Source organism: Rhea pennata, chromosome 6 (assembly GCF_028389875.1).
Source record: "Rhea pennata isolate bPtePen1 chromosome 6, bPtePen1.pri, whole genome shotgun sequence".
NCBI classification, from domain to species: domain Eukaryota; kingdom Metazoa; phylum Chordata; class Aves; order Rheiformes; family Rheidae; genus Rhea; species Rhea pennata.
Window position 1 is genome coordinate 17,795,806 of NC_084668.1, and position 16,110 is coordinate 17,811,915.

The 16,110-nt window shown below is 57.7% G+C and overlaps 1 protein-coding gene across 1 annotated transcript; it reads right to left on the reverse strand.

The window, feature by feature from the left end:
* Nucleotides 1-934: 934 nt before the first annotated feature.
* On the reverse strand, nucleotides 935-10,957 carry LOC134141804 (motor neuron and pancreas homeobox protein 1-like). Its single transcript, XM_062578234.1, has 3 exons — nucleotides 10,525-10,957; nucleotides 1,859-2,019; nucleotides 935-1,329 (listed from the first exon to the last, which is right to left on the reverse strand). Exons 1-3 carry the CDS (start codon nucleotides 10,955-10,957, stop codon nucleotides 1,012-1,014), a joined length of 912 nt encoding a protein of 303 aa, XP_062434218.1. The 3' UTR covers nucleotides 935-1,011.
* Nucleotides 10,958-16,110: the final 5,153 nt, after the last annotated feature.

The following is a 16,110-nucleotide window of genomic DNA, read 5'->3' on the forward strand; positions in this document are numbered from 1 at the left end:
CCCGAGCAGGTTGTGGCTGAGCCCAGAGAGGTGCTGAGAGGGGCCGGACAGCCCCGGGGGTGAAGGGGGGCTCGCGGCGGCACCGACCGCGTGGGCTTCAGCCCTATCCCAGCGCCAGCCCCTGCTTCAGGGTGATGCCACAGTGCTGCAGCCAGGCTGACCGCGGCACAGCAAACGGCATCGCTCATTAGCCAATTAGCTAACGAGCCCTGCTCTGCAGGCCCGCAGCCTCCAGCCCCGCTCCGTGCTGGCACGGGCAGGCAGCACTGCCCGCTCCGGGCGAAGGGGCTGCATAACTGGGAGCGGCGGGCGAAGGCATGGGTGCTAGGGGTGCCTGGCCCCCAGGAGGCTGGGAGCAGCCTGCTCCCCCCTCCCCAGTGCTGAGCCCCCTGCCTGTCGCCAGCATGGGGGGAGGCCCCAGGGGCAGGTCCGCAGCCGCTCGCTGCCCGCGCCAGCGCCCTCCTGCCCTGCAAAACGCAGGACCCAGCAGCGATGCGGCAGCTGCAGGAAGAGGCAGGACAGCGCTGGCATGCATCCCACGGGCATCCTCCTTCCCGTCCCCTCGTGCCTCCAAGGAGAAGGGTGGCTGGTGCCACGCAGGGCTGGGGGTACCCTGCCCCGAGGACAGTCACGTCTGCAGGAAAGGGTGATCAAAGCCTGGATCTGTTCCCTCCAGCCGTGTCAGTGTGCTGCCAACTGTGCCAGTCTGCTGAACCCACCCTGCTCCCCAGGGGCATCGCGGTGGCAAGAGGGGCCAGAGCCTCCTAGCCCCTAAGGAAGAGCACAGGCATCCAGATAACAGCTTTATAGGGGAGGGATGTGGGGACTCCCCCAGATACACACAGAGGAATAATTACGAGTTAAATAGGATCCAAACACACATAAGTTAAGGGGGGGGGCAGGTGCCCTGCGGCCCCCCCTGCTCTCCCCAGGCACAGTCCATGTCTGCCAGCAAAGAGGCTCCCGACGCCTCAGCCCGGCCCCACTTCCCGGTCAGGCTCCGGCCGCCTTTCACAACACAGAGCCGATCTTCCTCTCCGTGGCGCCCATCTCCTCCTCCTCCTCTTCCTCATCCTCCTCACCGCCCGAGCAGGAGGAGTCCGGGCCGTAGCCCAGCTCGGCGGTGCTGTGGTGCAGGAAGCCAGAGCCGGCGCTGCGCCCCATGAACTCGGGGCCTTCGCCCGCCTGTCCCCGCGGCTCGCCGGGCAGCAGCTTCTCGCAGGCTTTGCTGAGCCCTCGCTGCTTCTCGGCCTCCGCCTGGGCCACCTGCTCCTTGGCTTTGCGGCTCCGCTTCCACTTCATGCGGCGGTTCTGGAACCAGATCTTCACCTGCCGAAGGAGAGCCCCAGGAGAAGAGCGCCCACGGCACGCCGGCGCACAGACGCCCAGCACGGCCCCGACCGCAGGCGATCCCGCAGCGCCAAAGGTGCATGCAAGGAGGCTGAGGGCACAACAAGGGGAGATGTACCCCAAGGGGCTGCTCCTTTGTCCAGTCTTGCTGGTGGGGGGGGGGGTGAAGAGGACCAGCAATTGCCCAGGATCCCAAAGGACTTGCGTGGGGTCATGAAAAGAGGGACACTAGCTCTACAAACAGCTCCCTCCCACGGTGCAGAGAGGGACAGGAGGGCTCAGAAACCCAATCAAGCAGAGGGGCAGGTTTTCTGGGGGGCTCCTTACAAGAGAGGGGCAGGTCGATGCCCTGGGAAGGGCTGCCAGTGAGGGCACAGGGTGAGGGCTGACGGAGCAGAGCCAGGAGCATCCGTGCTGCCCATGGCCTTGGCTCCCCACCACCCAGCTCAGCCCCCGCTTCCCCAGCGGCCAGCTGGTGCCGTCCTCCATCACCCCAGAACCCAGGTACCTGCGTCTCCGTCAGCATCAGCGACGTGGCCACCTCAAAGCGCTTGGGCCTGGACAGGTACTTGTTGAGCTTGAACTGGTTCTCCAGCTCCAGGAGCTGCTGGCTGGTGAAGGCCGTACGGGGCCGGCGGCATTTCCCCATCAATCCGGACTGCGGGGCGGCTGCAGGGCAGACAGCGGGCCGGGGTCAGGCAGAGCAGGGCCGGGGGCACAGCCTACGGGGACCCCCACCCCCAGCAAACGCAGGGTGAGGAGGAAGAGTGTCACCTCCATCACCTCCCGCCCCAATAATGGCTTTATTGCCCGACCGATACGAACCAGCGAGATACGTTATCAGGCTGCGGTCTGCAACCGGGATCAGTCCTGTGACTGAAATTAAACCTCCTTTTATTGCCGGGACGCGCAGGTGGCTGCCCAACTGCCAAGGCCTGCGCCGGCAGGAGCAGCGGCGGAGCCCGGCTCGGGGCTGCTATCGCGCCCGCGGCCCTTGAAGGCAGCGCGGCGCTGGATCAGGAGGCAGCGCGAACAAAGGGGCCTTTGAGAGCCCAGCGCGGGGTGGCTCCCGCGCCCTGTTTGATCCCCGCTTATCTCCTCTCCGCTCGCTTTATTGTCCCCTCGGGATTCAGCTTTTCCTGCTTCTCCCAGCAGCGCAGCAGCAATCAACCCCAGAGGTTTGCAGCTGGGTGTAAAGTGCAGGAGTGCCGCGGGGGCACCGACGGGGGAGATCCTTGGCACGTCCCTGCCAAGCCAGCCCGCCGGGCCACGGCCGCGGAAGAGGACACGAGCTGCCTGGAAACCCTCGCCAGCTCCCAGCCCAGCTCGTCGGCAGCCACCTCAGCCCTGGGCACCAGCCCAAATCCAAAGCAGGAAATTCCCTGCCCGGCTGGACGGAGAAGGGGGGGGACTGACGTGCCAGAGCATCAGGGCAGAGCCGCGTGAGGTGAGAGCGAGCTTCACCGCTGGCCCCGCCTGGCCGTGCCGGACCAGGGTAGGGCTGTTCACGGGGAAACCATTCCCCACTGAACTCGCAGATAGCTGCCAGCTTGCCTGGTCTATGCAGGGCCTGGCTCAGTGGGGCGGGTGAGGGTCGCTCCGGCTCACCCTCCTTCTGGGACACTATCCACGTTATCTTCCTCAGATTCCAGCTTTGATCCCGACCTGCCCATCTCCTGGAGGAGTCCGCTGAGCCCTTCACAAACGCAGCCGTGACGCATCATGCAGGCATTTATGAAGGGGACATTAAGTGAACATGCTCCAAGTTTGATCCCCGGTGCTGGGTGGGATGGGTCGAATAGACAGAACTCAAGCTGGGCCGAGACTGTGCAAACACCTCATGAGAGTGGGGTTGGACACAGCCTCTCCTGCACTTATAGCACACCAAGCCACTGTGCAAGGGGAGAGACCGTCAGGCATCTGGGACCTGCCTCACATATGGCAGCCGCTGGCTTGTTAAATAGAGAGCAAACACAGAAACACCATGCCAGAGAGTCTAACACACATACACGCGGAGTATGTCAGTTTGGGGATCTATCACACATGCACATGAAACAATGCTGCAGGATAGTCAAGGCTAAAATCAAATGAGAGGCTCAAAACATTGCTGGGCTGAGTACGAATGTCGGGTGAAAGACGGTATCGACTCTGCAGAGCTCAGCTGCTGTCCAGGTTCTGACTGGCCACGGACGATGCTGCAGACCCAGAGCCTAGAGCAGGCTATAGACCCTTTCTCCTGGCCTTGCACACCCTTGCCTGACGCATCCTGCCTGTGCAAATTGTCGGTATACATATAGCAGCCAAAAGGACTTGGGAAGGGTCCTTTCTGCAAAGAAAAGAAGGTGCCATCGAGACCGGCTCTCTAGGGGAACTCGTATCAAGGAAGGAAGCAGCCCAAGCTAGTGCCCCCTTAACTGGGAGGAAGCCCAGAGATGCATCAGAAAGCACCAATGGATAAATTCATTCGTTTGCCTTAAGCAGGAAGCACAGCACAGCACATCCCAGGCAGTGTCCCACAGGCTGTCGGAGCTGAGGGAGCCCATCTCCAACACCAGAGAGGGGTGGGTGCATGGGGGCACCCGGTGCCTCAGTCCCTCCCTGAACCCAGGGCTGCTTCGCACAGGGTGTCCATACCACGCTGGGGAAAGGTCTCCTTGAGCAGCTCCTCTTTCTGGGCATAGTCTGTAGCAGATGCTTAGGGGAAAGAGAAGGGAATAGTGTGGATCCACACCCCAGCACCCAGTAATCACTGATTTTGAGAGCTGGAGGTTGTACTGCTGGGGCAGAGGACACATCCCATTCCCAGCCTGAATTCCCTGCCCCAGCAGAGAGTACAGGGCCTGGGGAGCCTAGAAATCCTCCAAGTGACCCCAAAATGCTCCTCTGTATCTCCTCCTGCAATGCTAAATGTAGCCAAACTAAAAATAGATGTGGGAATTGTGCAGCAGAGCAGGGGCACAGGAATGAGTCTCGATCCTAAGAGCTGGGGAAGCTCAGCTTGTTCATATTCAGAGGAGACTGGAGGGCAGTCTGCTTTATTGACAGTCCCTCCAGGGACTCACTGTCCTCCAGGTAAGACGCTGAAGACTCCTTGGTCTATCAGGGAAAAGAAGAATAGGAAGTGCTGCCCAAAAACCAGATAAACCAAAACAGGAAGCAGCCCAGATTGCTGCCAGAGCAAGCAACTGAATACTGGAGCAAGGTCCTTCTGCCAGTGCCGGGTTCATTAGCTGTGTCCCCAGTTCGGGCTTGGGGCTCAGCACAGTGGTGTCTTCAACAGACTAGATCATCACTTCCCTAGAAACACATACTTCCTCCAGCTCCAGGGTTAGGAAAAAAAAAAAAACAAATAAACAAAGAAAAAATACCACCTACAAAAACCCTGAAATCTCTTGGGTGGTGGTATCATGCAGTTCAAGCCACCTCTAGTCCAAAGCCCAGCCATGATGTGCCTACACACAGACCTGCTGGCCACCAGACCTGCAACCTTCTCCTCTAAAAATACACCCAGTGCACCTCAGCAGCTGCTATTACCCATCACCACTGCTCCTCACTTGATGTGCCCAGACTGCAAACCTCTCTGGCCTCAGACCTTCTGGCAGCTTTGCTGAATGGGTCCTGGCTCCTTTGTGCAGGGAGGGTATGAGGGGAGGAGGGTCTTCGATTTCTGACTGGCAAAAGAGCAGAGAGGAGGAAGAAGGGGAATCTGAGGATATGATGCAGTTTCCAGTGCAAGGAAGAAACGATGCCTTGTGGCTGCTGGCAGCTCTACCCTGCCCCATCAGCATGCTTGGTGGAGTCCTGTCCACCCCTGTCTCTGTGCCTGTTCATCACGCAGCACACAGAAAACATCCTCCCAAATGACACAGAGGGAGCATCCCTCAAGGGCTCACCTCTACTGTCCTGTGCCAGCCAAGCTATGAACCCACCTCTACCACAACCAATATCCCAAAACAAAGAACAACCTTTGAGGAAGGATCTTCCCTTTTCCAGTTCCCACTAGGAGATCAATGACTATCTCAACCTCACAGCTTTGCTTGAGAAATGACTTCCTATCTGCCCAGCCATCTTTTCCATTTGAGATCAGAGCTATCATCTGATACCCCTTCAGCTTGGCACAGCTTGGACCTCCTGATGACTGCCCGGAATTTGGCTGCAATATCAGTAAAAAATTGATTGGCCTGGAGTTGGGAATCCCCTCCGAGTCTGAGGCCAGGAGCTCTACAAGACAGCTGCTTCCCTTATAATTAGATAAACCTCATAAATAATTATTGGTTTATTTGATACAGTGCTGTCTACTTGATAACGAGGCTAATCCATAGGTTGATATTAACCCACTTGGTTTTAATTTGATTTGCTTAGCCATAGTTCACTTAACTTTGTGGGCTGGCAGATAAAGGAGAGGAAATTAGCACCCTGCCTGCATCAGAGATGTCTCCCCAGATGTCAGGGCTGGGAGGAGGGGAGAGGGTCTCACCAGCACTCCAGCCATTGCAAGGCCTCTCTTGGCCTGCTGGTAACCTTGACCATTTGCCATGTGGGCTAGTGCATGTAAGGGCACTTCCGACCTCTGCTAGCCTCTTGGTTGCTCCACCATTGGCTCACTATCGCATTTTGTCAGCCAGTTTCCAGCTTCCTGGTGATGCCAGACCACTGCACACATGGTGAGCCTGGGAAGGTGTCAGCCAGGAGTGGTCCCAGCGGCCCAGGGGAGCACGCCTGACAGGTAATCTCTTCTCATACTCCCTCCCCTTGGTCCCTGTAGCCCAGCTTCACTGACAGAAAGCCAAGTTCATTTTTTAAGCAGGACACAATGCCATACTCAGCTCAGCTACTTTAGAAATGACTGGAGCTGTTCTGCCTGCATCGCACATCTTGGAGAGCCAAGCTTGCAGCCTGTGGAAGAATGGAAACATGTTTGATGTGACTTATCCCCAGCAGAGTCGCATTGCTCAGCTCAGCCTGTCAGTAAACTCACCACCGTGGAGTGGCAGGGTCCAGCTTGGGCTCACACCCCTGGGGTCTTATTGGCCTGAGTAACTCTTTCCTTTCAAGTAATATCCAAAGGCCATCTCCAAAGCCACATCCCCAACACTGCATACATTGCAGCCTTCCTGGCCTCAGCAGGTGAGACACCCAGTTTAGGAGGGAGGGATGCCTGCTGAAGTGCTGCCTGACTCCTTCAAGACAAGAGCAGGTGCCCCTCTGAAAAATCCATCAGGGTGGTGAGCAGGCAATGCACAAGCGGTGCCCCAGGGAGACAGCTGTGTGCCAGTTCCCCAGCTGGGAATCATTCACACCTTCCTGCATCCCCCATCCTGCATCTGTATCTCACCGTTCTCCACTCCTACAAATTTCAGCCATGGCAGGTTTCTGTGCTTGGTTCCCACCATCATGCTGCATTTCCACACCGCTAGCCAGGGCAGATAAAGCATAACTCACATAAGTACCAACATATACGAAACCACAGTGTGGGGTGCTCCCCCCACAGCGCACATGCTCACAGCAGGCCTGCAGCGCTAGGATGCAAATACAGCTTGGGAGGGGAGAAGACCTGGGTGGGCTTTGCTCTGCCACGGACTGCAGTGAGGGCATGCTTGCTCCAGCACACTGGCCTTGCGCCCGGCCCTTTCACTCTGCATTGCAGCAGAGGCATGCAGGCACTCGCTGCAGCTCAGTTAAGCAGAAAAGGACAGTATCTGCTTATGTTGCAGTGGGAGCACTTGAGTAACCCCCAATCCCAGGCCAGGTTCACAGGGGTGGCCACTGCCTCCCACCACAAGAGTACACAGGCAAGAACGGGGCAAGTGTGTGCAATGCACCCCCTCAGAGCTCACTGTTTCAGTTCAGGGGGGTGTCCTCCTTCATCATCCTGACTGTCTGCAGGAGAACAGACACATCTCTACACATGCAGCTGAAAAAGCAGTTCAAGATTTTGTCCTAGTATCTCCCATGGATAAACCACAAGGGTGACCTCCTTCTGGGATGCCTCAGAACATGTCCTAGAGGAAATCATGGGCTTCCAGGTGTGTGTCTCTCAGATATCTACCTACTGCTATCCGGAGAGCTAACAGGACCAGCACACGGCAATATGGAAACTTGTGCTTAGTCATCCTGAACACCTCAGCCAGGCAGGTCCATCCACCCGAGCTGGGCAACAGGACAGGGTAGCCAGGAACTACAGGCAGCCTATGCACCCCTATGCCAACAGCAAGTCGCTCCTGCCCAGCCCACCACCCTCTTTACAGAGAACAGGAAGAGTCACACAAGTAGTGTGCCCTAGGTGATCCAGATGATCCCTCCAATAGGGACAGGTACATCCACACTGCTGTCCCCATCCCTGTGTGCTGGCCAGCACAGTGGGGAAACGTGAGCCTAGACACAGCCGGAACTTGCAACTAGGCTCAGCCTCTGAGACTACAGGGGCTGGGCAAGCTGGAAAGAGACCTGCATTTGAGGTCTGCTGCAAGCCCACAGCAGACAGTGCTGGGGCACAGCTGAGAACCTGTTTCTGACAGACAGAAACAAGGGTCTGAAGAAAAACAAGCTGGGACTGAACAAGCACCAGGATCTACCTGTCAGCAATGGGACAGAAGGATAAGAGAGGCAGGAGCCCTAGAAGGAAGGACACAGAGAAGAGAGCAGACCTGAAGCCAAGTGAGAGTCCCCCAGGTCAGAAGCAATATCCATGCAGAGGATTCAGGCAGGGGAGCAGCTGCAAACCCACTACTCATCATTCCTCTGCTCCAGCAAGGCCTTGGCTGGAGCTCTGCATTTGTGTTGGTCTCTGCTTTAAGAGAGAAGGGGTCACTTTTAAGGAGCTTAGAAGAAAATCTTGAAAGCATTCAGAGTGGAACCAGCTTGGAGGAGTAGCTGAGCTGCTCAGTGGGGTGAGAGGAAGGCTGGAAAGGAGCTGCAGGCTCTCAATGTGTGCACGCCATGCAAGAAAAACAGAGAAAGATTTGCTGTGTTCAGGGTGAGAAATCTGAACAAAACCTGGAGCAAGAAAAGCCTCTAGCAAGAAACCACTGAAGTACTAAAACGGACAGCCTGGGAAGACACAATTCTCCTCAGCAAAGAAATCTCCAGAACTGTGAGCAAATACCTTTGGGGGAGAATTTGGGTTGGGGCAATGGAATGGGTCACTGTGATTTATAAGTCTATACTTCTGGCAGTTTCTGCTGTCTCCTTGTGACATCTCCATGTCTCCTTCAGCTCTGCCTTGCTCTCGGCTCCCCCAAAGCTGTGCTCTGCATGGATGCAGTCTGCTGATACTTGGTTCAGAGACTGCTTTCCTCCCTGAGCTGTCCCAGGAGCACAACTCATTGCTACTCAGTGCTTTCCACAAGGCTCATGGACACACTGTTCTCATATATCCTGGAACAGGCAAAATACTCCCTCCACAGATCAGTCTCACGCCCATGATTGGGTCTGTCTCCTTGCAGCAGAGTTTTGGAGATGAACACTGGAGCTGATCCTGCACTTGGGAGGGATATGGTTGTTAAAGTACAAATATCCCTACCCTAGTCCAGAATTTAAGCTCAGAGCATGGAGCAAGTGCAGTGGTATGATCCCCTCTGGTGAAATACACCCAAGCACAGAGCCACCTGGATGCTGAGATACCCCAACAGACCTAGACCTGGCAAGGAGAGCAAGGTCTTGATTCCCCTCTGCAGAGGGGCAAAAGGGCATTTTGCCATCCAGCAAAGAGGCATATTTTTTCCAGTTCTCAGTGACACACTTGCAGGGTACAAGCAGAGCCCTTCAGCACTGGAGGCATATTCTGCACCTCTAGGCACCACCAACATTTCACAGCAAGATCTATCCTGCAGCCCAGGGCAAAGCCAGAGGAAAGGCGAAACAGTTTAGAGAAGGGAATAGCCCCTTTTTTCTTCAACCTGCCCAGGCGTAATTTGAGGAAAGAGCAATGAATCGGATGTTTCATGTTAACTCGCCATTTTTGCACTATTATTCTTCTGGCCAGTTTATTAATTAACCACCTTATCCAGCCATATTTTTTGTAAGTGAGCTCACAGGTTATTAAGACACTAAACTCAGTTAACAAATCTGGACTCTCTGCGGGCAGTGTATTACAACTCTCATTTTAGCACCCATCTTTGCAGTGACCAGACCTCTGTTCATTCCAGTGCCAGCCAAGCCCAGGGCAAGGTCTGCCAGGGGAGCCAGCGACGGGCGCCCCGCTCTGCCAGGGTCCACGGGGGTAATGGGACAACAGCTTGCACCACCGATGTGCTTGGAGCTGCTCCTTGCGCTGCCCGCGCCCTGCACACCTCGGCTTTGCGGGGCAGGAGCCGGTCCCTGCCCATCTCTCCGGTCCTGTTCCCTGAGCGGTGCGTGCTGTGCGGGTCCCCCAGGCAGGGTCCGGGCTCCAGCCTGCGGCGGGTCGGCGGCACCAGCCTCCTGGAGCCGGGCCCAAAGGGCTCCTCGTACCCCAGGAGCCGAGCGGCCGGGACCCCCAGCCCTTCCCGGCCCGGATCCGGCCGCGCGTCCCTCCCTCCCTGCCCGCCCCCGCCGGGGGCAGACGGGCCGGTTCGTTCCCAATCGCACCGGGCGGGTTTTATTCGTTTCCCGGTGCCGACTCCGCTCGCCGCCTCTTCATTTTCGTTTTCTTCCCGCACCGAGGGAGGCCAGCGAGCCCGGCGGCGGCGGGGCCCGTGCGCCGCTGCTCTCCCGGGACCGGGAAGGGAAACGCTCCTCGGGGCCGTCCTGCAGGACCCTCCGGCCCCAGCCAGGAGAGGATGGGGGAGGGTTCCCTGGGACTTTCGTCTTGCGGCTCCGGTTCCCGGGGTTCCTGCAGCCCACGGAGGCTCCCGGGACGCGGATCTGTCCCCCAAGAGACGCCGCGGGGCGGCCGAGCCTCGGAGAAGGGGGGACCCCGACAGCAGCCCGAGCAGAGAGCGGGCCGGGGTACAGTGACCCCCGCACCGGGGCCAGCCCCGAGGCCTCCCCGCCCCCGCCGGCCGCGGTGCCGCGAAGGGGCGGCCTCGGAGCGCCTCAGCCCCCAGCTCCTGCCCCGCGGGGACCCTCGCCCCGAGAGCGCAGGAGGCAGCCGGTGGCCACGAGGGGTAGAGCCCCCGGGCGCTGGGGGTGGCAAGGAGGCGAGCGCGGCGTCCCGCCCGACGGGACGGTCGGTTCCGCTCCCGGGTCACTCACCGTGGAAGTCGGAGAGCCTCGGCACCAGCATCCCGGCTCGGATCCAGTGCTCCAGCGGGAAAGAGCCGGCCACAGCCGCCTTCAGGTGCTCCGAGCCGGGCGGCAGGTGGGGGAAGCCGGTGTAGGCGAAAGCAGGGTGCTGCCCCCCCAGGGCCGGGAGCGGGTACACGGCGGGCGGGTAGAGGGCTGGCAGGGAGCTGAGTCCAGGGCCGGGCAGGTGCAGCAAGCCGGGCTTGGGGACGAAGCCGGCCGGGGCCAGCGGTGCGGCTCCCCGGGGCGCCCGCGGAGAGGGGGTGTCGGTGCGCCCGGCGGGGCCAGGGCTCCCCGCGGGGCTCCCGGGGCTCAGCCTCGGCGGGGAGGCGCCCCGCGCCGGCTCTTCAGCCAGGAGAGCCTCGATGCGGAAGTTTTGGGACTTCTCCATGGGCTTGTGCATGGCCCGGCCCCGTGCGGAGCCGCCGGGGCCCCCCGGCGCGGCACGGCGCGGCGCGGCTCGCCCCGCCGCTCCCCTGGCAGGGCAGAGCCCGGCCGGGCAGCCCCGGGCCAGCCCCGCCGCCAGCACCGGCTCCCGCACCGGCGGGCATCCACCCGCGGGGCCCCGCCGCGCTCCGCGGGGCTGCCCTCGGGGGCAGCCCTCCTCGCCGCTCCTCCTCGCGGGCACTCGCTCGCCCGCGCCACCGGGGGGGCGTTTTAATCCCCCCTCCACCTGCCCCAGCTCCCCATTGGCTCCGCGCCGCCACCCGCCCCGCCGCCCCGGGCTGCCTCCCTCCCCGCCGGCCTCCCTCCTCCGGCTCCCTCGTCCCCCCAGCCGCAGCGGCGAGCGACGCACGGGGGCCGGCCCAGCAGCTTCTGCCCCTTCCCCAGGCTTTGAACCCGGCCCTGCCCTGGCCGGCACCCGAGGGGTCCTCCCAGCCCACAGGACTCGCTGCCCGCGCCCAGAGCCCGCGGTCGTGATCCCCAGGCAGTCTTGCTTTCGTTGGGGGGAAGCGGTGCCATGGCCACACTGGCTGGAGGAGAAAGGGGTCTGCACAGGCTGAGAGAGACTGCACGACTTCAGTGCGTATGTGTACACGAAGCTCCTCTGCAACCCCACACACTGGGGAGCCCCAGCCAGGGCCAGTTGCACTTCTCCCTGTTACACTCATCTGCACTGACAGGGGGGAGGACAGCAAACCAGAACCAGGTGCATGTGGGGACCATCTCCCTGCATCATCCCTGTCTGTTCAAGATGCCAACAGAGTGGCCGGGGGGTTTCACATCTGGTCTGAACTTTTCTGGACAAGACACAGCTCGGAAAGCACCAGGAGGACAGGGCAGATGGGAAAGCCTTCACTGGTCTGGGAGATGTGAGCGAACAGGAGCAGAGCTAGCCCCAGCCCCCAGCACTGGCCCTTAGAGAGAAGCAGGACATGCATGTGGGAGCACGTCTCGGGTCTCCAGCACAGGGGGCCTGTGTCTGTCAGTCTCTAGGTCCCACGTTTTTGTGTTATCCTAATGCGACGAGACAAACCTCTACTTGTCCATGTCTGAGGGTGGGTCCTGCTCTTTGAAAGGCAAGCAAGGCAGTCACTGCCGCCCTGTTTAAATATTGTAATAGCTAGAGGGATCTCCCATCTCCGTGTTTCTTCCCCCTGCCACACACACGTTTCCCATCTACAGCACTGCTCAATTCCCTGAGATTTTAGAGCAAGGGACAACTCTATCCCTCAGTATCCTGCCTCCCACAGAGGCTGCAAGCAGTCACCCAAGGAGACAGGCAGGAGAGTATGGGACTTTTCCCCAGCAGCCTGTGCCTCCTCCATTCAGTACCTGGAGGGGTTTCTCTTCCCTGTGCCTATCTAGTCTGGTCTGGAGCCTACCAAACTACCTACACCGTCCCATGGCTCCAAAGCTCTCACACTCATTGCATGAACTTCCTCTTTCCATTTGCCTGAGCCCGGTTCCCACCAGCTTCATTGGGTAGCTCCAAATCCTTGTACAGAAACAGACACACAACAGTCTGTTTGCAGTCACCTGTGGCTGGAGACATGAGGCAGGAATCAGCCCCTATGGCCAGCTGGGAGCTGGATTTTCCCAGAAGGTTTTTGGAAGAGGGGAAGGAGCTGTCGTCCCACATTAGCACACCCAGCCTGGTCAGGCAATACTGAAAGTGGAGCCAGGTAACCTTTTCACTCCCATTACCTTGTGCCTGCCTCTAGATCCTCTCTCCACCATCAGGAGACAGGAGTAAAGAAGTCCCCAAGCATCTTCAATCTGCCCCCTCAGTGCTCCCAGGACGCAAGCCCTTGTCCCTGCCAAGTAGAAGGACTCTAAGCCCTCCTCCTCTTCCTCCCCTCAAGTAGCCAGCCCTGCCAAGGGACGGGCAGGACAGGAATGGTTGGAAGAAATAGGACGGCCTGGGGAACAGCACAGGGAAGGACTTCCAATGGGTATCCGGGGAACAGATGGAAAAGAGAGACAGGGCAGCCCTGTCCCTGCAGGTGAGCAGCCTGCAGTGGTGACAACAGCAAGAGAAGAGCCACCCATTCATCACCACGATCCCCAGGACTGGCTCCAAGGATTGGAGCCTTGAGACCTGTGGCCCAACAGAGAAGTCAATGCCATGGTGCCTAACGTGGAGTGGAGGGCAGGCAGATGGCCAGCCCGGGAGGGCCAGGGTAACCGCTGCCAAGTTCAGGGTCTGAGCGAGTGGCATTAGTGTCTATCCTAACAGCAGCTCAGGCAGTGAGAGCAAACCCTGAGAGGGATGAGTCTGAGGGAAAGAAGAGCTCAAGCAATAACCCATAGTGAGATGAAAATATACCCTGAAAAATATTCCTCTGGTGTTCATTTTCCAGTGCTTTTTATCTCTCCTCCCCCCAGCCACACACACATACACCCCTCCTTTTCTCCTACTTTTTGCCCCTGTTTGTGCTTTCTATTTTTGAAGTTAAATCCATATAACCTCATGTTTTCAGATTGAGAGCAAAGGCAGCTCTGGCCCCTGCATGTGTTGCAGGCACACTGTAGAACCTGCCCCTGGCTGCTGTGCACATCTGTCACAGTGCACGTCTGTTGATATGTCAAAGTCCCACCAACCATAGAGCATGTGGTGGCCAAAGGGACCAGCCCCATGTGCTCATATCAAGGCTTCCCAGACTGGGTGCAAGGATGGAGCAGGAACTTCTCCAGCTTGTTGTGAGCTCAATATTTTTTCAGGAATAGAGGGCTTAGTTACTTTGTGGGTACCCTGCACTCAGAATATGGGCTGCGAGAGACTCATTGCACTGGGTCACATCCTTGATCTCTTCAGGGAAGTCCCTTGCATTAGCCCAGGTGGCTCCCCAAAACCAAGCAATTTCTTCAGGGATCAACAGTCCAGGATGACCCAGCCTGTCCAGTCCCATTCACCTCAGCCACTGATCCCAGTGCAAAGCGAGTGCAAGAAACCAAGCTACTGCCATTGCACTGCGTAAGTGAGAAAGTTCTTAGCAGACAGTAGCCATAAAACCCAACTGGAAACATCCCAATAAAGACATCTGGGAAGAGCATGGCACAGCTCCAGCCTAGGAGCAGAAAACCTCCCACAGGCTGGCAGAGATGAGCATTGCCCATGCTAACACACCCCAGATGAGGCCCATGGGACCCCAGCAAAAGGGATTTCCCTCTTCCAGAGGAGTCAAACCTAGATCTTAGGGCCTGCAGGAAGAGCTGCCCAGGGATAGAGGGGGCCCAGAGGAGTCAAACCTAGATCCTAGGGCCTTCAGAGAGAGCTGCCCAGGGACAGAGGGGCCAGCAGGTAGCCCATGCCATGCAGGGAGGAGAGCCAGAGCCCTGGTCCTGTGCACAGGCAAGCTGCGCCAGGCAGAAGGGGCGGGATGCAGGCAGTGATAGATGCCAGGGTGCTGATGAGTTCACAGTCTTCAAGGTCATTAATCAGATCAGAGCTGGATTAAGGTGTCCGAGGTCTGATTAGCTTCATTTCCCGCCTCAGGAAGGAGGAAACTTGCTTCCTCATCCATCAGCCCCACTGGTGACAGCTCACCTGGTTGCTAACTAGATCAGAGGACTGTAACAAGTGAGTGCAATTGTGGCCTGGCCTCTCACCTCTCCCCAGGGGCCTCTCTCTAACAAGAGGGTCTTCATGCAGGATCTGAAGGCAATCCTGAGCATCATCCATGGGCAGCAGATGCCAGGATATCAGCTAGAGAGACAACTCATTCCCATGGCCTGGTGGTATAGGGCACTTTGCAGGTGAGCAAGCAAAAGCCTCCTGCCCCAGAAAAATTCTCCAATTCAGAAGATGGAGCTTGAGGGAAGATGAGTGCCAGAACTATTCACACAGCCCACAGCTTCCTGGGACAGGATGTTTTGCAGATATTTTGTCAGGGATTTTCTAGATATGCTTGATGTTAAAAAACACCTTATTTGGACATTCACAGCCCTTCCTTCTTTCAGCCACCTAAAACCAGCAGTCATAGTAGCACTTAACACAGGCTGTAGCTAAGCCACAGAAAGGCTATTATTGCTGAAGTACCCAGCTACATAAGTTGAGCTCTCCTTTTGCAGTGTTCATAGCCCCACATGGATTTTCTCCATGCAACTTCCAGCCACATGAGCTAAGCAACAGAAAAAAAAAAAAAAAAAAAAAAAAAAAAAAAAAGAAGCAGGGCCTCCAAGGACACCCAGTCTCAGTGTACACAAAACTGTAGAAACCCCACAACACTATATGCAGCCATGGGGGTCACAGATAGCATCTGGGGGCACAGTTCATTTTTACAGCCCTACCATTTCCTCAGTGTCACCTTGGGCAGCAATGTAACATCCCTCAGCAAATCCAACTGCCCCAAGATCAAAGCCAAGGGTGCCGAGGAAAATCCGTGCTCTGATTAAAAGTTGCCAGCTGGGACCAGACTTTTGCTTTCCCAGGATCAAGTCCTTATCCCAGACATCAGATGAAGACAGCGTATGCTGGGGCTGTGTCTTGATTTCCAGCCAACGCCTCCCTTGGCTGTGTCTACAGTCAATGGGAGTCGCCTTTAGGACAGAGGGTTTTACAGGGATCAGTCCCAGAGAGGTGGCAGGCACTCAGATTTCTGGCCTCTTGTTCCTGGCAAAACTCAAACCTTTAAGGCTTGCAATAGCTCCCCGTAGCACCACCATCCCAGGACAGCAGTACACGCTTGCTAAGGTAAGTGCGTAGCCGCCAGAGCCTCCCACCTTTGGGAGTTATTTCCTTGTCAAAGGTCTAGGGAGCAATCCTTGCGTTTAAACTCTCTACCAGGGAGCAACGGTGGCAGATATGACTACTCTGTCCCTTCTGCCACAGGTCATCTTGCAGCACTCAAATGCAGCTACCAAACCACTCAAAAAGCCTGCAGGCTCCAGATGGAGAAATATAGTCAGGAAGCACAGTCTGCACTGGAGAGATGAGCCGTAACCCTGCTTGCAGGTATTTTCCCAGCCATACCCCCATGTAGGGGGTCGCAGAAGTGCCCCCTTGCCATCTGTGCGCTGCAGCCCCTGGCCCAGGGCAGGTTGCACCTCTGCTGCAAAGCGCTGGGTGTAAGAGCACCCTGAACCCGCCACGCACAAGGTGCCCCAGGATTT